The sequence below is a fragment of the Aureobasidium pullulans genome (genome assembly GCF_000721785.1).
Source record: "Aureobasidium pullulans EXF-150 unplaced genomic scaffold scaffold_35, whole genome shotgun sequence".
Taxonomy (NCBI): domain Eukaryota; kingdom Fungi; phylum Ascomycota; class Dothideomycetes; order Dothideales; family Saccotheciaceae; genus Aureobasidium; species Aureobasidium pullulans.
In genome coordinates this window covers 63092-87179 of record NW_021941055.1, presented here as the reverse complement: position 1 = coordinate 87179, position 24088 = coordinate 63092, and the positions used below count along the sequence as shown (strand labels likewise).

Sequence of the window (24088 nt, the reverse complement as noted above, 5' to 3'; positions counted from 1 at the left end):
GCTCCAACTCCGGCTATCATGAGCCATATAGCTGAAGGAGTTCACCGAGTTCAAGAAATCGCCAGTGGGCGAAGATCTGCGCCGAGCTATCGAAAGACGATTCTCTGTTCTGGAAAAGCTCTTGCAGTTCTTCAGCTATGCATGTTTTGAGAACTTCAGCAATTTAGAGAAAATGTACTTGCGGAAGGTCCTGCCAAACATTTGGTATAATAGCATTTCTCTCGCAAGTCGGGTATCTTAACCATCAAAAGCCATAGCGCCAGTATCCTGATCCCAACGCATCAATGCACCATGTTCCAGTCGTAACTCGTGTCTCGCTTGTACAAGCTATTCCTCCATTTTGTCCGAAGCTTGATTCTGTGCAGCCATAGCAGCGACAATACCTTCCAAAGCTCTCGTCTCGTCTCCGCCCATGCGTCTTCCCAAGGACTCGGTGTCTGGTGTTACTGAAGCATCCACACCAGTTCTGTCCAGAGCGCGACGAGTCTGACTTTCGATGTATGCGTGTCTTGCTTCGGTAGACTGGTCGACAGTAGCTGCCATGTTCTTGACGGGCAGTGTCACAAGGTGTGTGCGCAAGGCAGCGACAATGTCTCGGAGGGCTGGAATTTGGGAGTATACGAAACTCGTGTTTTGCGCAAGCGAATTGGCGTGTCTTTCTGAACCGACGCCCAGAGCTGATGCTGACGGAGCGTTTGTGAGGAAAGAGAAGGACGAGTTTTGCGTTTGTTGCGTCGTGTCTTGGTCGGGCTTGAGAGAAGATTGCGCAGCTGGCGCAGCTGACATGAGCGGTCGTAGTTGGGCGAGCAAGGCTTCGTTTTGAGCAGCCTCTGCTTTCAAGGCCGATTGTAGTTTCTCCGTCTCTTGTACTTTGCGTCGCAGGCGATTGACTGATTCTGGTGTGGGCGCGTTGCCGTCTGCACTTGGTGGCTGTATGTTCTGCACTGTGTCAGCTGCGTTCAAACAACTCAGAAGAGAAGGCGCACCTTGTAGTGATCCAGGACTATCCAGTTCTCTAGGCCTTCATCCTCCTTTGCGTTGGAGACGGTCAAGAGATTGCGCAACGTGTAGATTTCGAGCTTGTCAAAGTTCTTATCAATGGTCGAGTTCAACAAACTCTCGAGCTTGACAATGCCAGCCTCAATCTCGATCCTTGCAGCAGCTTCCGACGCGTCTTCTCCATTGTTGTCCTCGGCTCCGTCTTGTTGCGCAGGCGCGTTTGCAGGGAAGCCTAGTTGCTCTTTCGGTACATTGAGAAGCGCCGTCTCGATTTCGCTGACTGCTTGATAGACAAGCTCGTTGACCGTGTTGATGATGTCGTCGAGGAGGGTCTGTTGATTGTCAGTAATCAGAGCAAGCATGAATTGGAAGCGCGCACTTACCAAGGGTGTATATCGGAAGTGCTCAGTCAGCAGCGCATTCTTGATCTGATCACTAGTCGCCATCTTCTTTCATCGACCTCTGTCTTGTTGTGGAAGGAACGTCGCCGGCGCATTCGTCCAACAGCGAGTAAACAATCGACGCTTCACCGGGAAACCCCGACTTCCTGTCACTTCCTAATTGGGACTAGTCTGCTGTCCCCGTCCATCATCAACCCTCTCTTCACCTGTATCTCCTTGAACTTCTCTGATTACTTCAACATCAACCTCTTCTTGCTTTCTATCTCCACCTCCCTCCACAACCTCTTCCTTCCACATCCTTCTTCCTTTCTCATCACAACAGGTTCGTCAACCGAATTTGTTATTCATCACAGATCAACCATTCATCATGGCCGATCATCACAGTCACCAGCAGTCTTCACTGAAGCGTAAGAGATCTCCAACTGATCATGCTCCGGCATCTTGCATCAAGCAAGAAGATGATGAACCTGTAGAGCAGATCAACAGATCTTATGACCAAAATTGCTCTTCTCTCATCTCTTTGCTTATCGAGCGTGATCGCTACGTCCCCATCTTCGACAACATCTACGATCATCTCGGCATTGCCGACATCGTTGCTTTGACCAGAGTCTCAAAGGCTCTGTCCACACTATACACTGACTATGTGTCTCTGCATTGGAATGTCGACAAGCACCTCGCCCGCTTCGTTGCCGATCCCAAGGCTCTCCGCCATCATATGGGTTTGAATAGATCTTTGATCGTCGGCAGTGTACCCATGCAGTTCTTCTCTCGTCTGAGCTGGAAGGACTCCAGCTTGGACATCCTAGTCGAGAACGGACCTGAAGCCGAGGCCATGATGGCTTATATCGCCAGCCAAGGATACCATAAGTACAAGAAACTCGACATGAACCATCTGGAGTTCGACTTTGAAGTAATTGATTTTCGTCTGATCACTTTGTGCATACGCTGACCATGATCAGATGACACCATTCACGAGAGGAGACAGTGCCAAATCTACCGTCAACCTTATCACTATCTCTGACAGTACAATCTGGGCCTTTCTCGTTGGCCCGGCATCCATGACTGCTAATTCTTGTTTTATCGCATGGGACAAAGCCTACTGCCTCTTCCCCCAGTACACTCACACCCTTGGCAAAACAATGTTCGCCGCCCATCTCGGCCGTCCCAGTCAAGGAGGCAGATCCAAAACTGTACGATCCAGCATTACCAAATTCAAGAACAGAGGCTGGCTTGTCAGCGATAGATCAGTCAGGCGAAAACCTGATCTTACCGAAGACTGCCAATTGGCTATTCGCGAACTTAGCGGCGCTCGCAGAATCGGCGATGTTGAGACTTGGTCGATTCCTTTCGACTGCTTCAATCTCCCAAACGATCGATTCAAGCTCGATAGCAATTTCATCGAAAGATGCACTTTCCGCGTCGAGATCATCAAATATACTGCTCCCGGTCACATTCGCTTCAAAATGCATACAGCCAGCTTCGAATGCTGTATGCTACGCTACAGGTACACCTTTGACCTCGCACAGTTCCCCGAGGAGGACTTCCACGGTCATCTGAGATACGTTTTGTGTCACAATGCCGTTACTCAAATCAGACGCCACCTGAACGCTCACCATATTGCTTCTGGAGAGCACCACTCATACGAGGATGTGGATGGTACGACCGAAGTGATGAACAAACAACTTAGTGCAGCAATCAAAATAATGTCTACGGCGATTGTAGAAGACGACGATGACAACTATGATGAATCGTGCCCCCTTCTCGCAATTCCCAACGACGGAGAAAGTTTTGAAAGACCCGATGGCTGGGAGTACGCTGACGACCTAATACCTCAAATACATGAGGACTGGAGCAAGTACCAGCCCTACTCCAGAGCCATAATGAAGGTCAAAGCCGAGATCAAGGAGGAGAAGGAGGATTGAATACTAATACGAGACACCAATTTCGGAAATGGAAGACCGATGATCAAAAAGACAAGGTTAGCAAAAGGGCTCAGAATGCCATGACCAACGGAACACGAATACTTGCATTGCTCTTCTAGCTTGACGAATCAAGTAGCTCATACCCACCAATGATAACAATCAACCGTGATACATCTTCGTGCCCATTGATAGATCTATTTTAATGCACAAGCACTCTTATCACCATAACTCATGTGGCCAACAACAATTAATCAACTTACCGATAACGAAGATGGCAAGGATGGCGCCACCCGAGGCACTAGCTACACAACAACAGCATAAGCATGCTTGGGATAAACATCCTTTGCATTCATAAACCCTGTGGGAAATTCTCGACCATCTTTGCTGCAAAGTAAAAAATATAAAAGCGGCGAGTGACAATGCTGCTTGAACGGTGTAAATACTCATGTCAAAAACTTGCATCTTCCAAAGAGTCATCCTGTGAACATAAGGGGGAGTAAAAGAAGAGGAAGAGAGAGAGAAAAGGTAAGTTTACAGGTACCTGGTAGATCTGGATATTGGTTGATAATCAAGCACTCTCACTAAAACTAATGAGGTATAATCGAGTCCTCACGATGCGATGATCTGGAAAGAGAAGTGAGGTACAGCAACGAGTCAAGGAGATTACAGAGTACAGTGCGGCCTAATTGACTTTCTTATTGGCAAGTATAGATTAAGCTATTTCGTTCCATCTTGATAAAGCAATTATGTTTTACTCTGTTGTGTAGTCTGTTTTCAGTGCCTTTTATCCTTGCTTTGCTGTTGTTTTATACGCGTGTTAGATGTCATGTTTTTTCTGCTTCTTCTTCTTCTTATCCTTTCTGTGCATCACTCGTGTCTCTACTGTCTTGTTTTCGTCTTCAAGGTGATCCATTCCTGAGCATATAATTATTTGATTACTGGGCTACGTATTACTGGTTGTGTTTGTCGGTGAGGGCGTCCGCCGTTGAAGGCGTGGGTGGTTGAGCGTGTTCGTGATTGGCTGTGATTATCTTTGAGTACGATTGTTTCTGGGTGTGGTCGTGCCTGAGCGTGTCTCTGGTTCCTGATCATGATGTCCTTTGTTCGCCTTCATCCGGTGCTTGCTGATACCAACGCTCAAAGCTCAAGCTTCATCCATCCTCGCCTTCTCAAGTCTCCTCCAATCTTCGTAGATCCTTGCAACCTGATCATCCGCAAACTTCCACCCCTCGGGCGGCTGGAAGATCTGAGCATAGCATTGAGCCAAAGTCTCACACTCATCCTGACTGCCCGATTCGCTGCAATTATACCCACCGCCGCGATATGGCTCTTCGCATGGTACAAAGGTGCCTTGCTGCAAATGGTGTTTCAGCTGCGGGCGGGCGAGCTTCTGGAGTTGACATCGTAGGTAGTGTACGAAACCCTTCTCCTTGGTGTTGCATTCGTCTGGGGAGTCGAATATGTAATAGTGCTGGAGCATACAGCAGCGGAAAACGGTACAGGTGAGCGAGAAGGATGTACGAACGGAGTACAGAGGAACCCATGCTGGCAGAAGATTTGGGTCTAGAGTTTTGTCTTTGACTGTGACCCTGAAAGTGCAGGTTTCCAAGTAAGGCGCTGTGTCTTTTCTGCCGTTGCTGCGTTTGTTGTCGTTGTGTTCTGGCTCATCTGTGCAATCGAGTGAGATTTTCCACGTTTTGGCGTCGCCGATCCTTCGGGTACCCTCGAGGTCTCTGCGCACATCCTTGCATGTCACTTCCTCGGTGTCGTGTGGTGCGTTGGCGGCGAAGTCTAGGCCTCTTTGACAGTACCGAGATACTATGTCCTCGACGGCGTATGCGAGTTCGTCTGTGAACTGCACTTTTCCATCGATGAAGGTGTATTTGGGACAGAGGTGATAGGCCGCGTCGCCAGAGATGAAACAGGTACCCATGGTGGAAAAGAAGACGGAATCCATACAGTACCACAGAGGCAGATTGGCTGCAGAAAGAAGCTTCACGGTTCTCTTGCGGCAACCGGTTTGATGGGTCCAGACTTCTGCCTGATCTGGTGTTTGCTCAGATCAATTCATGGAGCGGTGATTTGTTACTGTCTGGTAGTAGTCGCCGTCGTCGAAGCAAACATCCTTCTCATCCTTTTGATAGCGCTCCAGACGGAGATAATCACCCAGAGCGTTGAGTTCGAAAGAATTGCCCTCATCAAGACAGGTGACCAGGATGTCTAAGCTCGAATCTTTCCAGTGCAGGCGAGAGAATAGTTGAAGAGGAAGGCTGCCGACAATCAAGGCATCGAGCTTCTTGAGAAGTGCTCGAAGGGTTTTTGGTTTCTCGACAAAAGACGCTAAGCGCTGGTCAACATTCCAGTGCGTGGGTATACAGTTGACGTAGAGTTTAGAGAGAGCCTTGCAAACTCGGCTGAGGGCAATGATCTCAGGGGCATCCAGATAGCCGAAAAGGAGATCAGACACTGGTGCGTAGCACTTAGGTTGAGCGAGGAGAGTGATGAATGTACTGCGACAGGGCTCAACGGATAGAACAGGTGGGCGCGACGGTGATCTCTTGCGCTTGACCGGAATGCGCTGCAGCTGTTGCTTGAAGTCCATCATGTACGATCAATCAAGTGTGGCGACAGGTAAAGTCGGACGATGTGGGACTGAAAGAGGTGAAGTACAAAGCGAAACCAAACCAAGGGTCGAACTTTGATGGTCGTCAGTCGCGGTTCGATGAGGTAGTTTAATAGTCCCCTTCCCATGTGCGAGAGCATGTCACCTTCACTTCAGCCTCCAGCTCCCGCGTCCATACCTGGTCATTTAGGCATATAGAAATGCATGGATCATGTTACGTTGAAGATGGAATTTATTACCAGTTTGACGTCGATGACTCCTCCGCGGAACGATGATGTGTTATCAAAAACACGGTGCATCTGTGCAACTGCAAGATTGACAAACTCCAGCACGATGAGAGGGAAAGAGCTCTGAATTGATGAACTAGTCCCAATTGGGAGATGTGTATGCAGATCGCTCTCGATGCTATTACTGATGCACTGCATCGGAAGAGGAAGTTGCCAGGTGAGATGGATGCAGCAAAAAGTTTCCCCTGATATGCTTGCTAACTGTTTTTCTGTACTTTTTTCTTTGGCCTGCGAAAATATTTCCAGCAATGCAATAGATGCTCCTACGATTTCGGAATTGCCTCTTGTAGTAGAGCGACATCACCTCTGGTCTTCTCCGATCCTTTCTCTCTCTCTCCGATCTTCATCCTGGACTTGTGTGTCTAGTTCTGCACGCGCTTGACACCAGCTCTGACATCCTCAGGCAAGTCCTTCTCCTCAACGATACCCAAAGCCAGAGCGTCGCCCCAGAAGAACATGGCGCGGTCTCTAGCATAAGCCAGGTAATCAAACTCTTCCTCTGCTTTTCCATCATCTTCTTCATTAGGATCGGGTCTCTTGTCGTGGATATCCTCTTGCATGGCTTTGCCTTCAGCGTCCAGAGGGTCCGAGAATGCTTGATCGTTGTCGCCAGTAGGAGTCATCTCATCAGGAGTTTCGGAGAGAGGGATAGCAGAGGCAGGAGTGTCGGATGGAAGACCGGGGACCTTGGCTTGGACGATACCCCAGGCTACCCATTGAGTCGAGTTTGCGAGGCGCCACATGCGTGTTTCTCTCAGCAAAGAGGCGACTTGCTCATCCTCTTGAGCCTGGTACTCGGCATCCGCCTTTGCGGTAGTAGCAGCAGATTCAGGAGGTCCTCTAGCATCAAGCATGAAGTTTGAGATACTGGATGTGGGGCCTGCGGGACGTTTCTGCTTCTCTTGAGGATCCTTGTCGGCGGGACCGAGGTTGGGAGTAGGAGCGTTGAATTGGGGACGATGGCGAACATAGGCGCGAACAAATCTATCTTGTTCTTCGGGTGTAGGGTAGAAGGAGGTGTTGCATAGCCAGGGTGCTTTTTCATCGTGGTAGTTGTAGCACCACTCGGTAAAGTGGTTTGCGAATTCAAGTCCGGGAGTGTTTGCGTTGGCGTACTCAAAGTCAATGACAATAAGCTGTTTGTGTGTGTTTGCGGGTAGGAGCAGAGGTGAGGTGCCAGAGGGGAGAAGGCGGAGAATGTTGCCGTATTGAGTCTGTGGATGTTAGTGATTGAGGATGAAGAGAGAGGAGTGAGAGAGTAGACTTACATCGTTGTGGGCAAAGACGTAGCGAGAGCGCAGTTGGCCGGGCTCGGTGTATTGTGCCTCCAACCATTCGCGGTACTTTTGCACCGTCTTCTTGAAGACAGCCCATTCAGTGCCACAGACAAAGCCGCGAGATTGCCAGCCATCCGTGCCAGTGGGCTTCTTGGTCTGTTGCTCCTTCAAGACTTCGCCATCAAGCCACATGGTTACAGTCTCGACACGCTGGAACCACTTATCCCAGTTTTGCCAAACGAAAGCACCTTCATCGCGCTCACGTTCGAGCAAGTCAATACCTTCGTGGAGTTCGCGCATACGCTTGGCGATCTGCTTGGAAGTGTCCGGGTTACGCAGGTCTTGAGGATCGAGTGCCTTTGCGTGGAAGTACTCTTCGAATCGGCCGTTGCTGAATGTACCCAGCAAGCGAGGTCCTATACGCTTGCGAGCCAGACGGCGGAGGATTTGCAGCTCGGATTCGCGGTCAATCAGATGCTCAACTTGAGGACCATAGATACGTAGGAGGAGCTTGGCTGGCGGGGGACGTTGCATGGGCTGTTTTCCATCGGCGCTTGTGGGACGGGCAGGAAGAGTGTTTGGTGGTGAAACAACGTAGACGGCATTGGTGAGAGCGCCACTGAGACGCTCAACGGTGCACTCGTTACTCATGTCCATGGGTACACGGCGCCAGCCCTTGATACGAAGGGTATGAGTGAGACGAACAATCTCATACTTGAAAGATGACCAAGCTTGACGAGTACCAAGTCCAAGACTCTCGGTCGACTCTGCTGGATCTGCGGCGCCTCCAGCACTGGCCAAAGTCTTGGTGTTATCAAGCCAGGCTTCGGCCGAGGGGACCAAGGCATCGCCGTCGAAGAATTCAGTATCAGATGAATGTCCGGCATTGGACGAAGATTTGTGCAGGTTCTTGACTGATGGGCGCTTTCGGATGCTGGGGTGCAGAAGTGACGATCTACGAGGCTTTTCGAAGTGGACGCTTTCCTTCAAGATTTGCTCAAGTCGGCTCAGATCAACACTTTCGCCAGAGCTGCGACGGCGAGAACGATGAGCCATGTCAGCACCCTCATGAGAATGGACCTCTTCATGGGACTGAGAATCGGCAGTCTTGCGCGTCTTGCGCGCATCACGTTTCTTTCTCTCCTCACGGAGCCATGCAGTTATCTGACCGACAAGTCCGCCGCTGAACAGATGATGCTCTTCATCTTTCTCACCTTCAGATTGTTCAAGGCTTGGCAATGAAGTGACGGATGCGTTATGCGCACGTCTTCCTGACAGTCGCTTGGAGTTGGGACCCTTTGCCTTGAAAGCACGAGGACCGCTGGGAACTCTATCAAGCTCGAGATCATCGACATCCTTGTCCTTTCCAAGCATCATTGGAGAGATTGTCTCTGCATAGGGATCAATGGAAACGGCTGACTTATGATAAGCATTTTGAGATGACGAGTACGGATGGGGATATTGAGATCAGAAATGCTAGCGACCGAAACACAGTCGAACACAGGTTCTGTCTGCACTTGAAGATGTTGGAGCTGGGAGGAAATACGTACACTTAGGGCCTTCTCTGGGTGATGGCGCGGGTCGGATGTTTAGCAGCGTCGACGGTGACACAGCTTGGCCATCTTGCGCGGTTTGAGCATTGTCGTCGTTCTTCAGAATACCCTGCAGTTTGGGCGAGTCGCGATGAGACATGGTGTATCTCCTGGGAGCTGTCCGACAGAGTCAAGATAACCGCAAAAGTGCCGTTGGTGTATGTGTGACGAAGTGCCAGGTTTCAAGATGAACGGTTTCCGTGCACAAAGCTGTTTCTGCAGGCTTGGCGCAATCGCTCTATCCCTTTGACGTGTCGCGGAAATGGTGTTTGTTATAGGTGTTGACAAAAGAAGGTGAAAGTCAAGTTCAGAATCCAGAGGACACGATTTCAGGAAATTGCGCTGTTATCACGACCGGCGTGACTTTTTTTGTGGATGCTCGAACAAACAGGATTATTGTCGCGGATGGCTTGCATAATTGCTGCATAAAGTGGCCCACGTGCTGCTATCTTTTCTTGGCGGCGGATTCGGTTTCTGCTCCGTGGATGACGACGGTGACATCCTGCTTCAACGTCCAACAGATATGGACGCAGGTCTTGTCTCGAGAATGGGCTCATCCTAAAGAACAGCACGCACTTGTTTGGACACATGGGTTAGATTCTGTAAGTTGAGTTTGAATAAGATATATTTACTCCACATAAGGTATCGCCTTTCGGTTAGTCACCGATAGGCGGCAGCACAAAACTCATCTTCAGCGAATTCCTCTTTCTCACAGGTGCATCACCAGACTGGCAAGCTTGTTCTCTTCCAACTTGACGACGACAGCTCGAGCCGGTATGTCAACACAATCGCCCGACCTCATGCATGGGGCACCTCCACACGTTATGAGCTGCGAGATGTTCGAGCAAGAGTTGCGACAGGCTCGTATCCTGTTGAAGGACTGTCCCTTCGACTACGAGTATCCAAGAGCGATGCTTAAAGTATCTCTGCACCTACCAAGCCCAGCCGTTCTTCCAAAATGGGTGGAGAATTACCCCTCCAGACTCAAATGGGACCAGCACAATAGCGTGCCAGGAAGCAATCATGAGATGAGTATCGTCACAGCACATCGTGCATATCCAAATAGGGATATCGCAATACTCACCTTCACATTGCCTATGGCGGTCTGGGAACATCTACAGCACTCAGAGACATCTCGGAACATCAGCTTAATTAGCTTGGTCGCCGAACCTGATGTTGTGGGGGACACCCAGCTGACTCATTTACTTGTGAGAGCAGCAAGAAGAGTCAATGAAGGATCAATCCTAGGAAGTCAGCTTGAGGAAGATCTCGAAAGAGCTCGACGTGCTGGAGCCGATGGTCTGGAAACCTTGGTCCCTAGGAACTTTCCGATGCCTTGCGTCATGTTCAGCGTTCGTCTACGGACAGACAAGTACCATGAAGTCAAATATATCCCGAATGCCTGCGACGTCGACATGCAAGCATGGTTGAACAGAGACACCACATTCAGCTGGGCCGGGCTTGAACCGAAATGCCAAGGTATACATCTGAAGTTTATCAGCGAAACTCCCTGCGACGGCGGATCCGAAGTCACTTTCGCAATAACAAAACGCTATTGGCCATATCTCGAAGCGACATCTGAAGTCTACCGCTTCGTCCAATATTTGAACAAACGCGAGTACAGAGAGTTGTCTCCCAACTGTTTCTTGAGCCCCTCACCTCCCCCAGAACCTCAATCAACCGAGCAACAAGAACCACAAACAGGTGTGTTAAGTAGAAAACGCGCAAGAAAAAGATGAGCAGGAAGGCGGAAAAGCAGGCGAAGAGCCCGACTAGGACACAGTCAGACCTGGACGCTAAAAGATCAGACATCATAACAGACAATACCAAGGAAGGTCGCATAGAATCTCGAAAAATAGAGTCGTGTGATCTGTCCAGATACCCCTCCTTTCGGTCCTTGTATCGCACATCTTCCGAGCTTCGCTTTTCGCCAACACACTCAACCGTCTTCAGGCAGTGTAGATATATCCCTGAGGATATCTCTTTCCTGAACATGAGAGACGAAGCGGAAAGCCAAGATCTCCGTATTCAGACATGTCCATATCCTGCTCGGGATCGAAAAGAGCAGCACAATAGTAGAGGAAGAAGCATAGTGTGCCGCAATGATCTCGATGTCTAGAGTCGAATCCGAGGAAAGATCCTTTAGCCACGAAATCCAATCTTGATGGTTCATCTCGCCATCATTTTCAAGATAAACCGAGAGAACAACCCTCTGGACCTCTGAGAGTATAGCTTTTGATTCCTCTTGTCGATCGCACCTCCTCAGAACCACGCTTCGGTGTTGTTTGGAATTGACCAGATGGATAGGTAACGCTCTAGCTTTTCCCCTAGATATGTCGCTCGCTGCTTCTTCAAGTATCTCAGCATAAAGATCCGCGGCACTGATACTTGCACATTCAGCCCGACGCAATACACCATTGATCGCTTCTGTCAAGCCATATGTAGAAGCATCCTTGGCGTTGTTGTCGTTATCCCACACTCCTGCAGCAAGCAATTCTGCTTCTGCATGATTACTTCCTTGGACGAAAAGACAAGGACAATCGAGCAAAACCAACACTTCCCCACCCTCATAGCAATCCAGCATATTGCTATTTCTGGTCCAGTTGAACGTCGGCTGTATCAACCTGTTATCCGTATCCACCGCACCACCGAGGAAAAGTTGAGGTGTAGAGATCCATGCGTCCAAAGGTCCAACAACACTATACCCCGTGAAAAGAATTATACTCAGACTGCCAGGTTCATCACGAGATGCGATAAACTTTTGAACTCTATTGATGAGATCCTGTACGCATCCATTCAGCTCTTTTCCAAAAAACTACACTTCTTCACAAAGTTTGTAGCAGCGCGAAAAAAAAAAGAAAAAAAGATAAAAGTAACTTACAGGTGTCATTCTCCATCCCTTCCCTTCATCAATCTCACAAACCTGAATTCCAAACCCGTATCCCTCGTTGAAAATCTCCAATAATTCCTTTTCTGCATTTTTCTTTCCCGTCGAACAAGATGAAAAGTGGATAGCCAAAACATTGGTTTGGTTAAAATTGCCGTCTTTGGGCGATGCTGGTTTCTCGCTTGCTTGATGGAGTGTTTTTCGAATCTATCGCGAGTGAGAGAAGATAATTTTGCTCTGTTGGTCAAGGATATAAGGGGTTTGGAAGACATGTTCTTGATCTGCTTTCCTCTTTTTCTTTCTTGTGGTGGGGGTTTGGAAGGGGAAGGGAAGAAGAAAGCAAAAAGCGATGATAGGTGGTGGAAAGAAGTAGAGGATGGAATGGAGCATGAAGAGGGATTTTTCAGTGACTCATGGCTAAACTTCAGTATTCTCGAAATGCGAGCATAAGAGGTCAATGATGAAACGGACAACAAGAGCGACAGGTGTGCGCATACTCACTAGAAACTTGGCACGCACAAGAGGTGATCAAGACATGAGGGATAGTATTTTGACCGATGTAGTCGAAATTAGCTGTAGATCTGTTGATCTCCTACCCAAGTACCCCGAAAGCGGAAATATCTCATATATCCTCAATCGTGCTCATCCTTGCTCGCTCCGTTGCACCAAGACACGGAAAGACATGACGACGCCGATGACCGTGCGATCTAGCTACTAGGTACAATGATTAGTATAGATAGTAGAGAAGAAATGGATGAGAGGAAAATCATTCGTGCATCCATCATATATCCATTCAACCATCATATCAATCAAACAATTCGTCACTAAGCCCTAACCTCCAAACATCTCCTCGTTGCCATACACTTCCAGCCACAATCAAATCCTAATCCCCAATCCCATCCTTCTATCCGTCAAACGCCTGAACAAACCCTTCGCAGGCTTGACCATAGCAACAACAGACTTTCCTACATCATCATTGCTTGTTCTTCCAAGCAACCCAGCATCCAAAACAGCCCAACACCTCACCCCTAACCCCACAACAAACTCCCTAACTTCCTCCCTCCTCCCCTCCCCCAACATCCTTGTCAACTCCTTCCTCTTCCCCGTCCACCCCTCCCCCTCCCCTCCAAAACTCTTCCCAAACACCTCCACCCTCTCCCCAATCCCTCCACCACCAGAAACCAGCTCTTCAACACAAACAGGACAGACAAAACAACCATCCAAATCTCGTATGCTTCTGATAAAACCCTGCGCTTCCAATCTAGCCATCTCAAACCCGATGATTTCAATTGCGCAGTTCTTTTTGCACAATTCGGGTTTCGGGGTTAGGATTAAATGGCCACAGAGGAGGCGATGGGTTAGAGCGCCTGAAGTGCAGGATGGGGAGATGTGGGTTTTTGAAATGTAGGGGTGGAGGGTTGAGGGCGAAGGTGGCGGAGGGCGGGTAGGACTAAGATGGCGTGGGTGGGCAAAGGGACGGCATGGGTTGGTGGGAGGGTGGGTGAAGATGTCTTTGTTGAAAAACGGAGAGAGGGAGTCGTGTTCTGAGAGCGAGATGGCAGATTCGGGACGTGTTTTGTAGGTTGGCGTGTGTGGAGGCAACGAGCTCGGTGTTGGAGTCTGTGGACGAGCGTGAGTTTGAGCACTGAGTTTGAGAGTACGAAAACGTGGGATTAATGTCCTGGTGGATGAAGTTCTGGAGACGACTGGTGAGCAAGGAATCGACATGGAGGGGCCACGCCTAGCCGGGTCGGATGGTGTGGGTGGCGAATAGTCAACATGCACACATTCGACTTGATGCAGCAGAGGCGACGGTGTCTTGGGCGTGCTCGAAGAACGTCTACTTCCATTCGATGGTGTAGGCGGTGTGAGTTCAACATTGGGTATTCTTACTCTCTTTCCATTTATCTTTCTCGCCGAAGCTGGCTTGACGGGTACGGGAATCTGGGTAGGAGAGTGAGAATTGCACGCCTTTCCCGGAGGTCTCTGCCAATCTGGCCTTGGTGGTGAAGGCTTTCGTGCCGCGTCCGGAGGGGACAACGATGGAGAGCGACATTGCGGTGCACTTGATCGACGCGACACCTTACTCAAAGTCGAAGCAGGCGATGGATTTGATGAACGTCTGGGTGTCGGCGCCGGTGTTTTCAGCTTGTCAGGCGGAGTGAGCTTGCTCTTGTCATTGTTGAGAGGCTTCATGGTTGCGACTTCCTGATGTATTTGTTGACGGAGATCGTTGATGTTGATCCAAGTGAAGCGATTTTGCCCTTTTAATTGTTTGGCTTCGTGACGAGGGAGCATGAAGATAAAGAGTAAGACGTACGCATGTCTCATCACATGTCTGACGCGTTGTTGTATCCCTTTGTGTGTCGTTCATGATGGAACAGAAGTCTCATGTCGAGGGAAGAAGTCAATTGTCTCACACGACCACGCGAAGCACATGTCATTTTGCGAGCGGGGAGAAGGTGGGAAATAGAAATTCGTTTTGAACATAACTGAAACATAAGATTACTCATCTCAGACACACGTGTCTTTTCATCATGAACCATTAATGCACTTAAGCATCCTTGTGGCCCTCCTTGGGAGAGTCCTTGGAGAAGACCTTGCTGGACAGATCCAGGACGGGAAGAGGGCAAGGAATGCCAACAGCTGCACAAGCAGTCAAGATGGCGAGGTACCATCCCGAGATCAGACCCAACCAGCCGAATCCACCTCCAATCTTCAACAGTGTGCTGACGTGCTCGAGGTCGGCAGCAGTCTTGATGTGAGGAACGGCAAAGTCGGCGGCCGCGATGAAAGAGAACATCATGACCAGCCCGAAGAAGGTGGCGACAAAGAAGGCGTTGACGCGGAAAGTTGCGACGAGGAAGACGAACGAAACGAGAACCATGGTGACGTTGTGGAATCCTTGTGATGAGTTCCATTCGGCTCCCAAGGCACCGTTGGTGCCAAAGGCCGAGAGCTGGTTGTGGATAGGATCCTGAGTGTAGGCAAGACTGCCCCAGTGGCAGCCGTAGATGATGAAGACAGCCATAGGGAATGCTGTAACGTGTGTTAGTATGACTTCGAGAGCTGAAGACGACGGAGAAGACATACTGTTTCCGAGAATGAACTCTGCAATGCCAGCAAGATTCATAGCAATGGCACCCAGGAAGTAATAGTCACCGTTCAGACCGATGAGACTGGTTGGCGCTACAGCACCTCGCAGACCGCAGAGGGTGAAGATGGTGGATGTGTAGGGGATTAAGAAACCGAGCAGACCAAGGAGTGTTGGGTTGGCTAAAACCGTGTTAGAAGACTCGAGCCATGATTTGAACTGTCATCAACATACCAAATCTCTTTGACAGATCACCACGTCTAGGACCCTCAGGCTGGAAGAACAATCTCTCGTATTGCTCAGGGGTGAGTGCAACAGTCATCTGGCGAGTCAATGGCGAGCCATTGCCGCTGTTGGCATACTCGTTGGTCATGGTGTGTTCGATCTTTTCAGTGGACATGGCTGCGAAGAGATACTAGTGGTTGTGTGAATTGAAAAAAGCGGTATGATTGGCTAGAAAAAGTGATTGACAAGGAGGAACAGGAAATTCTTGAGGACTTAGTAATGGAACACAAGGAGGATCCTTCAACCTACTTATACATGTCCCAACACCCTCTTCCGAAGGACTTTCCTGGTAGTCGATAGTCTCCCCGACCGCCACCCCAGACATCAAGAACCCAATCCCCGGATCATCCGCCCTCCCCCACATGGGGGATCTCCACATAAAATTACCCCGGAGGACAGGCGCTAGCAGTAACTGGCGTACAAACGGGACGACAACCGTCAAACACGGCTTGCAGGATGCATCAGGGGTGACTTGTGCTGTATGTACGTGGGTACGAAACCGAAGCCTGGACTCGATCTGCACGTCAATGACAGACGTTTGCATATCGGACTCATACATCGGCATGCAGAAGCAGTGAGCAGCATGTTTGACAGCTCGGTCTCGGTATAGCATCTGTCGTTAAGGTGCTTCAGTTAATGCAAGACCCGATTGACTGTCCCCTCTTGCATTCGACGGCGACACCGGATCATACCAACATCCGCGGCCGACATCATGGTGCTACCACTAGCTTCCAAGTCAAGCGGCTCGCGCGTAAACAAAAGAGGCAGGTGTTGCATCAGTCGTTAGTCAAGATGCCGAGGCTTGTAGAAGGGCGGAAGAGGTTAACCGAGGATAGGGTAAGGTATCCCCGCGTCCACATTCTGGACCGTTTCGTCTTGGTCACTCTTGAAATGTCTTGTTTCCGACGCCTCTGAAAGTGTGTTTTGTGAACATGACAAGAAAAGACGAACGCGTGGTTTGGCTGAAAGACTGGGCGTCGCATCATGTGAGGAGTAGTCTTCGGATTTGAGAAATCCATGCGTTGACTTTTGCTCAAAGCCCGCGGACATTGCCAAAGCCGATGAACATCGAATGTCACCCATGGCTGGATGTTGGAATGCTTTGCAAACGCCCATAAAGCCCTCGGAAAGCTTGGGGAGGCTTGACTGGTGTTGTGGCTGTTGAGGAACACCTGAAAAGGTAGACATGTATCTTTTTTGAATTCCAATTGTTTACGTATCGCCGAAGCCAGGTTGTTCCCATTTCGTCCCTGGACCTCCTTGTCCGGCAGCGGCTACTTTTGCTCCTGCTATGGCGGCGTTGCCGGCGGCAACCGTATGGGCTAGATGTGGTGTGTCGCTACCTCCGCCCATCCAGAACAACATGACGAAGACCAACAGATGCAAGCCTACAACCCAGATGGCAAAGAGATTTCTGCTTGTCCTCGTTGCCAGAACCAGTCTCGACGCCTGAAGTACTGCTCTTTCTGGTAATGACAGTCGTTGGAAGGCACGACTGCTTTCTTTGCTTCTGAAAGCAGCGAATGGAGAGATTGAGCTCTCATATGCTGACTTGTAGCGAGCATCAGTACCTGGATTACTGCGATCGATAGTGATGGTGCTCGGATTTGTGTTCGAGTAACCAGAAGTCGCACCACCCTTTGTGTTGTAGCTATTGACATATCGGCTCTTCTCGTACAGGCTCAGATTGTCCTTTTGCAAGCTTGCAATCTCGGAGCGCAAGGAAGACACCAGTGTGTACTGGTCTTGGAGATTCGTCTCCAACTCACGAATCTTTGTCTTGAAGCGATCGCGTTGAGCAGTGACCATTGGCAGGATGCCAGCATTAGGAGCTTCCGGACGAAGTGAGTCCAGACCCCTTGGGGATGAAATGCCAGTATCGAAGCCAGAGATGATGGAAGAGGTGGGCGAGGTGTTGCCTCCTCGGCGCATCGAGGCAGCGTAAGAGGACTTTGGGTAGCGCGAGGTGTATGTGCCTGCCACTGACATGGCCGAGGGGTCAAAGGCATTGCTGGCCTCATTCTGGGCTTGCAACAAATCCTCCTCGAGCGTCTGTGTGAGATTGCGCGATTTCTCCAGCTCCATGTTTGTGCCCGAGAGTTCTTCTTGCAACGACTCGAGACGGGACTGGAGATCGTTGTGCGATACTCGGAGAATGGTGAGCTCGTTGGAGAGCTTCTTGTTTCGGGCGAGGAGCAACTTTTCCAAAGACTCGCCCTTCTCGGCACCAACAGTTGTGTCTGCCTCATGATCTGAATCGTCGGCGTCGCCTGTCGCAAACTCGATTGACTATGTCTGTTAGTACTGACTTGTACGTTGTGATTGAGAAATGAGCATACCTTGAGCATATCCAACTCTTGCTTGACCTCGTCATAGTCGCTGCACTTGTCCAGCTTGCGCTTGAGGCTTTCACGATCCTGTTTCAGAGAGTCCAGCTCCCGCTCCAATGATCTGATGCTTGAGTCCCATTTGCTCTTCTCCGAGTCCTTTTCGTAGCGCTGAGAATCGAGCTTGCGGAGGAGTTGAGAATTTTCGGAGCGTAGACGGAGGAAGGATGGGTCATCTTCGACCGAGACAGCAGTCTGAGACGAGCTTTGGTTTGCGGTGGACTGAGCGAGGTCAAGGCGGAGTTGTTCGTTGCGTCCTTGCAGCTCTGAGAGTCTCAGGTTTGCCTTTTCCAGCTCTTGGTTGACGAGATCCAGCTCTTGTTGCGATGCGCCGAGAGTGTTGGAACTGTCGTCCTCTGCTTTGTCCATGCGCTGCGAGACCTCATAGCTGGCCTTGAGCTCCTTCAATAGACGATCTTGGTTCTCAACCTTCCCTTCCAAGCTCTTCTCACGGGCATCCCAGTTGTCCTGCTTCTCTTTCAAGACGGCATTCCATGAAGCCTCGATCTCCTTGATCTTGGTGTCTTGACTTGACTGTGAGGATTGTCTCGACGAACGCTCCTGTTCAAGTTGTGATTCGGCTTCTTCGAGTTGCGACGTCAAGTTTGCGACGGTTGCTTGCAAGTGCTTGTTCTCAGACTCTAGTTTCGGGACGACTTCTTGAGCCGTGACGAACGAGTCTATCGAGGCTTCGAGCAGGGGATACGGATCGGGGGCTTCAGACAGCGGCGAGTAGATTTGGAGGAAGGCTGACTGAGTCGACTTTGACTGGTTGGAGATCAGGTCGATGAAGGATTGGTAAGACTTGAGCAGGGCCTTGATCTCGCCCAGTTTAGCGGCATCTTCGAGTTTGCGAAAGTCTTTGGTCTTTTGGGCCAGCTCCTTGCGCTGTACGAGAGTGTCGCGTTGGTGGGTGACAAGGTCTGAGGCGGCCGTGTCGAGAGTGGATATGAGGGAGCTGAGGTCGACATCTATGATGCATCAGTAGACGATACAAGACTCTGGTCAAGGAAGAAAGATGAACGCACTCCGCCATGAAGCTATGGCTTGCTGAAACTTGTTCCCCTTGTCCTGGTCATTGGTAGCGCCACCAGCGACCTGCGGCTCGACTGCTTCGGTTGCCATGTTCGTATGTCCTCAACGCATACAAGGCACCCGACAAGTCTGCAAGGAAAGAAGTCAAAGCTTATTGCATAGCAATTATGTTTGGAGTCTTCGTCGAGTCGCCAGGTGTTACGTGGAGACGCGTCTTGGCGTTTTGGCATGTGAGAGTGACGCCGCTCCTTCCGCGACCACCTTAGTTTCCAAAGGCAATATGTTATTCTAAGGGCAATCGCGCCATGAAGAAGCATGGAAGCCGCAGCTAATGATGGCGCTTATGTATTGCGCGACTTGATGCGCAATGCCCCACTCTCGCCCGACGGAGAAGACGAACACAATGTCTACATAACCTGCGTGGATGCCTGGGGTGAGTCGCGACTTCCTGTTCGAGTGCCATTCCTGACTTCCTGCCAGACGGCAATCTGTATATCGGCACATCCGCTGGAGAGATACTGCATTTCGTCTCGATCCCATCTCCCGACTCGGACCAACCGACCTACATCCTCGCTTCCCGTCTGCAGCCCGAACACTCGAACAAACATAATGATGCATTACCCGTCGTTGAACAGATATTATTATTACCTTCTGTTGGAAAAGCATGTGTCTTGTGCCATGGTACTCTGACCTTCTACACACTCCCCGAGCTCAGTCCGGCTTTTGGAGGAAAGATCAAGCAGAGCGATTGTACATGGGTTGGTGGCCTTGATCGCGATCTGGATGGCCAAGAGCTGGACCCGTCCGATGGCTGTATCATTGTCATTTGCTTGAGGCAGAAGTTGCGTGTCATTCGTATCATGGAGCAGGGCTCTCCTCGCAAGATCAGGGACATTGACCTGGGCAACTGTCTGGACATACAACGGAGAGCCGATCTAGCCTGCGTCGCTGATGGCTCCTCTTATGCTTTGCTTGATATTGTCAACCAGCGCAAGATCGACCTCTTTCCCATTTCTTCTTCACCCGACCTGCCATCAGGTCGCTCAAGTCCAGATGTTGCTCCTCCTCCGATTCAACGGCCGGCATCAAGGAGCGTTTCCGCTACTAGTCCAATCCGTAGGCCTGATCTGCGTAATCAAGACAGGATTGCCAGCGTGGGAGGTGCTCCACAAACTCCAGGCCGTCAGACTCCTGACCGTCTGCATCCCAACGACACGCCTTCGCCGTGGCCTCATCGTGCAGCTTCTCGTCAAGCTCTTTCTCCCAGTCCTACAAGACCTCTCGCGAGCCCGTCTCTGGACACCGATGGCAAAGTACTACCTCCTACGCCTCAATTCGAACAACCTCCGCCTCCTCCACCACGAGCCACCGCTTCATTGAAGCCCCACATCTCTACTCCCACACCGAACGAATTCCTCCTCACTACCGGAACCTCCCCAGATGATCCTGCTGTAGGCATGTTTGTCAACTTAGACGGTGATGTCGTGAGAGGCACTATTCGATTCGAGAGCTATCCCGAGTCAATCGTAGTTGACGGTCAAGCGTCTGATCCTTCGTTGCCATCTATGCCTGGAGACATGTCTCAAGAGGGTTATGTCTTGGCTGTTGTACGTCGTGAGAAGAACGGTATCGTCGAAAAGCTTGTCGAGTACCAACGCTGGGACGTTGACCCGTCCGACAACCAATACCACAAAGATTATGTCAATCTTCCCGACCCCGATACATCGAAGACTCACATGGCTTTGCGAGAGGCTACCACCGCCACAAATCTGAGTTTACCCTCGGTAGGCAAAGCCCTTAGCTTGAGGCGCCTATACCTCCACCAGCCCAGTACGGAAGAGACTGAATCTGATGTCAAGCGCAACAACGACGAAGATAAACTAATTGACCGCTTCTCAAATGTACAAAGCAAGGTCTTGCTTTTCTCAAGTGATGCTATCTGGTGGATGGTCAGAAATCCACTGGTCGTCCAGCTTGAAGCTCGATTGAGTGCTGCTGTCAATACCTCGGCCAACTCTTTCACTGTCCAGCGAACTCAAGTACAAGCTGTCATCAATTCAATACGCGGCAGAGAAGCCACGAATGAGTTTGAATTTCTTGGCTTCAATTACATCCGTCAACAAGCCTCTTTGCTGCTGTTGATTGACCTCATTCTCAAGACGAATGAAGGGGTCATTGCTTTCGAGCATGACAAACGATCAACTCATGACGCTCTTGTCGAGGGTGAGATTGATCCTAGAATTATCTTGTCCATCATCCCTGTCTTGTCGAATGAGGTGATTGAAGGCACACAAGGTCTCTGGATCCCAGGAGGTCTAAAAGATGCTGTTGTTAAATTCAAAGCACAATATCATGCGGATTCCATCAACCAAGACCCTCAAGGACCTTATGGAGATAACTTACTCCAGGTCATCAAGCACTACCTGTTCTCGTGGCGGAGGAAAAAGGGCTTTGGCAGTATCGCAGATGAGAAACAGGTTTTCCATACAGTGGATGCTGCATTACTATCTCTACTCTTGATGCTTGATAGCAACACTTTCCCTGGTCCAGCAGCTGCAGGATCCCTTCGCGCTGAACTTAACGATGTCGTTGACCAGGGCGTCGAATGCTTTGATCGTGCAGTCGAATTGCTTGAACAACACAAACGTCTCTACGTGCTCAGCAGACTCTACCAAAGCCGCAGAATGGTCGGTCAAGTCCTGTCAACCTGGCGACGTATCCTCGAATCCTCCGAAGATGTTGGAGGCGAGCTGATTGACGGCGAACTTGACGTACGCAGATATGTTACAAGGATTAAAGATGTCGAGCTTGTCAAGGATTACGGTACCTGGCTCGCCAACCGCAATCCTTCTCTCGGAGTCCAGATCTTCGCAGACGAGAATGCCAGAGTCAAATTCACGCCTACCGAAGCTGTTGAACTGCTCAAAGAGCGTGCACCTGCTGCTGTCAAAGATTACCTCGAGCACCTCGTCTTTGGTAAAAACCAAAACCAATACGCCAATGACCTCATCTACTTCTACCTCGATACAGTCACCGAAGCAATCGATACGGAGTCCACCTCGGCAAAGGATATCCTCCTCACATCCTACCACACATATCGTGCTCTCCTCCCGCCGAAACCTACATACAGTCAATTCATCCTCGACAACAGCCTCCCAGACACATGGTGGCAGAATCGTCTGCGACTGCTCCAACTCATCGGCGGTTCTTCAGTATACGATGTAGAAGCTCTAAGCAACAGACTAGACCTCTACTCCTCGGTCCTCGTCCCCGAAATGATTGTCCTCGCCGCTCGCAGAGATGAACATCAAAAAGCACTCAAGTTGCTCGTACACGGCTTAGCGGACTTCGACACCGCTGTCCGTTATTGCCTTCTCGGCGGCAGCAGCATCTTCCACCCAGCCTCTGCTTCTTCCGCCCCTATCGCGACACCATCGAAAGAAGAGCAGGAAGTGTTGTTCTCGCATCTGCTTCACTGCTATCTCAATCTAGATGATAAGGAGCAGCGATTAGAACGTGTAGCAGAGCTACTTGAACGCTTCGGAAGTTGGTTCGATGTCGCTGAAGTCTTGCCTCTGTTATCTCAATCATGGCCACTTGACCACTTCGGCGCATTCATCGCGAGCGCGATGGGCAGACTGGTCTCGGAAAGAAACGAGACTGTCATTGTCAGAGCATTGGCTGGATCGCAGAATTTGAGATATGCTGTTGACGTGGTGGAGAAGATAGAGAAGGAAGGAGCAACATGGGAAAGTGTCAAAAAAGACAGCGGCGTTGCGTAGATGCAATTGATCAAATCGTAAAGATTCCAACATGCCCCAATCTTGCAAAGAAATGCCCCCGAATGAACCTTAGCATCAACTCCGACATCGTGACGTCTAATGTAATGATTGTGCATGTCTTCTTTCAAAGAGCGGCTAAACTTAAATCGTAATCTCCCCAATCCCACAAACAAGTAGAACAGGCAGGTTTCTTGTCCAAAAAGTCAGCCGATCAACCTCACCAGAGTAAGACACCCTTCACAGTCTTTCCTGACTCGATATCTTCGAAGGCGCGCTCATAATCGTCGACTCTGTAGCAAGTCGTGATCTTTTCCACAGGAAATCTCCCACGTCTATACTGATCAATGAGGAATGGAGCCATCTATGCGAAAGGTTAGATTCGGTGACAGAAGACGCAAAAGAACAATATCTTACCTCGTGCGGATCAGATTCACCTTGATGACAACCAACATATTCCTTCCCCATGACGAAAAGTTTGTGCACATCTATGCTGACTCGAGTGCCGGGTCTGTTGGATCCTACCGAGCAAGCCCTACCTCTGGTTCCGAGGGAATCTACCATTGTCTCGATGATCTCGGGCACACCTGAGCAATCGAGTGCCTTGTTGAGTCCAGTGGTCCCGCAGATGGTTTTGATCTTCTCCATCACATCGCCCTCGGAGCTGTTGACCATAGCTGTAGCTCCGAGCTCTTTTGCTAGTTCTAGGCGTGAAGGATGGATGTCGATTGCGATGATCTCTTTCGCTTGACGGATTTTGCAAGCCATGATGGCGCTCAGGCCGAGGGACCCTACGCCGAAGACTGCGACGGTATTCTCCGCTTGGACATTGAGCGTGTTGAAGATGGCTCCGGTTCCGGTTTGCAAACCACAACCTAGAGATGCAAACAGATCTAAGGGTGTATCGTTGGGCACTTTGACCAGACTGGCTTTATTCACGACGGCGAAATTCGAAAAGGAACTCTGGCCGAAGAAATTGCTGAATAGAGGTCCGTCCGGAAGTGACAGAGCACTGGACCCATCTGACCTCTTACCGCCGAAGTTGAGCGGAAGTATTTTGGAGCAGTAAGCTCGGTGTCCAGAAGTGCATTGATCGCAGCTTCCGCACGTGGAGTAGCTGAGAAGGACTTTATCCTTAGGCTTGACGGCTGTGATGCTTTTTCCTACTTCCAGAACAGTTCCCGCGCCTGAAAGCAAGTCAACATCTCAAATGGCCATCATCTCGGCGTTAGAACCGCACCTTCATGTCCAAAGACGGCGGGTACGCTGACTGGACGGTGGCCAGCCGCGCAGTGCAAATCGGTGCGACAGATTCCTGAGGCAAAGATCTCGACCAGAGCCTCATCATCTCTTATATCATCGAGATGAATGGTTTCCAATTTAAAAGGCTCTCCGAGCCTTCTAATCACCAGTGCTCGAGCTGTTCGAGGCATAATCGCAGGAAAGTGGCGGGTTCGATGGTGGTGGATTGAAGCGAAAGTTGCGAGGTCAGAGTTGGGATTTTCGTTGTATATGGATCA

The 24088-nt window shown here is 50.1% G+C and overlaps 12 protein-coding genes across 12 annotated transcripts; 4 read left to right on the top strand and 8 right to left on the bottom strand.

Annotated features, from left to right (window-relative positions):
• Positions 1–327: 327 nt before the first annotated feature.
• Positions 328–1445, bottom strand: M438DRAFT_284263 (uncharacterized protein; the record flags this gene model as incomplete). Its single annotated transcript, XM_029901449.1, has 3 exons — positions 328–939; positions 987–1331; positions 1383–1445. 3 exons carry the CDS (start codon positions 1443–1445, stop codon positions 328–330), a joined length of 1020 nt encoding a protein of 339 aa, XP_029755393.1.
• Positions 1446–1678: 233 nt separating this feature from the next.
• Positions 1679–3455, top strand: M438DRAFT_369641 (uncharacterized protein). The gene is made up of 2 exons (XM_029908116.1): positions 1679–2310; positions 2360–3455. Exons 1-2 carry the CDS (start codon positions 1768–1770, stop codon positions 3320–3322), a joined length of 1506 nt encoding a protein of 501 aa, XP_029755392.1. The 5' UTR covers positions 1679–1767; the 3' UTR covers positions 3323–3455.
• Positions 3456–4466: 1011 nt separating this feature from the next.
• Positions 4467–5924, bottom strand: M438DRAFT_359838 (uncharacterized protein; the record flags this gene model as incomplete). The annotated part of the gene is made up of 2 exons (XM_029907374.1): positions 4467–5363; positions 5412–5924. The coding sequence occupies 2 exons, from the start codon at positions 5922–5924 to the stop codon at positions 4467–4469; spliced, it is 1410 nt and encodes a 469-aa protein (XP_029755391.1).
• A 670-nt stretch (positions 5925–6594) lies between these two features.
• On the bottom strand, positions 6595–8886 carry M438DRAFT_284146 (kinase-like protein; the record flags this gene model as incomplete). The annotated part of the gene is made up of 2 exons (XM_029901439.1): positions 6595–7446; positions 7501–8886. The coding sequence occupies 2 exons, from the start codon at positions 8884–8886 to the stop codon at positions 6595–6597; spliced, it is 2238 nt and encodes a 745-aa protein (XP_029755390.1).
• Positions 8887–9631: 745 nt separating this feature from the next.
• On the top strand, positions 9632–11302 carry M438DRAFT_349882 (uncharacterized protein). Its single transcript, XM_029906496.1, has one exon. The coding sequence runs from the start codon at positions 9878–9880 to the stop codon at positions 10838–10840; it is 963 nt and encodes a 320-aa protein (XP_029755389.1). The 5' UTR covers positions 9632–9877; the 3' UTR covers positions 10841–11302.
• A 212-nt stretch (positions 11303–11514) lies between these two features.
• On the top strand, positions 11515–12198 carry M438DRAFT_349881 (uncharacterized protein). Its single transcript, XM_029906495.1, has one exon. The coding sequence runs from the start codon at positions 11608–11610 to the stop codon at positions 12064–12066; it is 459 nt and encodes a 152-aa protein (XP_029755388.1). The 5' UTR covers positions 11515–11607; the 3' UTR covers positions 12067–12198.
• Positions 12199–14542: 2344 nt separating this feature from the next.
• Positions 14543–15482, bottom strand: M438DRAFT_359834 (uncharacterized protein; the record flags this gene model as incomplete). The annotated part of the gene is made up of 3 exons (XM_029907373.1): positions 14543–15027; positions 15082–15264; positions 15317–15482. 3 exons carry the CDS (start codon positions 15480–15482, stop codon positions 14543–14545), a joined length of 834 nt encoding a protein of 277 aa, XP_029755387.1.
• M438DRAFT_151767 (uncharacterized protein) lies at positions 15292–16062 on the bottom strand. Its single transcript, XM_029898977.1, has one exon. It carries the CDS (start codon positions 15978–15980, stop codon positions 15498–15500), a length of 483 nt encoding a protein of 160 aa, XP_029755386.1. The 5' UTR covers positions 15981–16062; the 3' UTR covers positions 15292–15497.
• On the bottom strand, positions 16063–16483 carry M438DRAFT_151768 (uncharacterized protein). Its single transcript, XM_029898978.1, has one exon. The coding sequence runs from the start codon at positions 16384–16386 to the stop codon at positions 16144–16146; it is 243 nt and encodes an 80-aa protein (XP_029755385.1). The 5' UTR covers positions 16387–16483; the 3' UTR covers positions 16063–16143.
• Positions 16484–16579: 96 nt separating this feature from the next.
• M438DRAFT_284265 (uncharacterized protein) lies at positions 16580–18879 on the bottom strand (the record flags this gene model as incomplete). Its single annotated transcript, XM_029901450.1, has 3 exons — positions 16580–17656; positions 17707–18725; positions 18783–18879. 3 exons carry the CDS (start codon positions 18877–18879, stop codon positions 16580–16582), a joined length of 2193 nt encoding a protein of 730 aa, XP_029755384.1.
• A 181-nt stretch (positions 18880–19060) lies between these two features.
• On the top strand, positions 19061–22721 carry M438DRAFT_306661 (uncharacterized protein). The gene is made up of 2 exons (XM_029902272.1): positions 19061–19222; positions 19270–22721. The coding sequence occupies exons 1-2, from the start codon at positions 19105–19107 to the stop codon at positions 22569–22571; spliced, it is 3420 nt and encodes a 1139-aa protein (XP_029755383.1). The 5' UTR covers positions 19061–19104; the 3' UTR covers positions 22572–22721.
• A 67-nt stretch (positions 22722–22788) lies between these two features.
• On the bottom strand, positions 22789–24001 carry M438DRAFT_284167 (alcohol dehydrogenase; the record flags this gene model as incomplete). Its single annotated transcript, XM_029901440.1, has 3 exons — positions 22789–22932; positions 22986–23755; positions 23809–24001. The coding sequence occupies 3 exons, from the start codon at positions 23999–24001 to the stop codon at positions 22789–22791; spliced, it is 1107 nt and encodes a 368-aa protein (XP_029755382.1).
• Between the last annotated feature and the right edge of the window lie 87 nt (positions 24002–24088).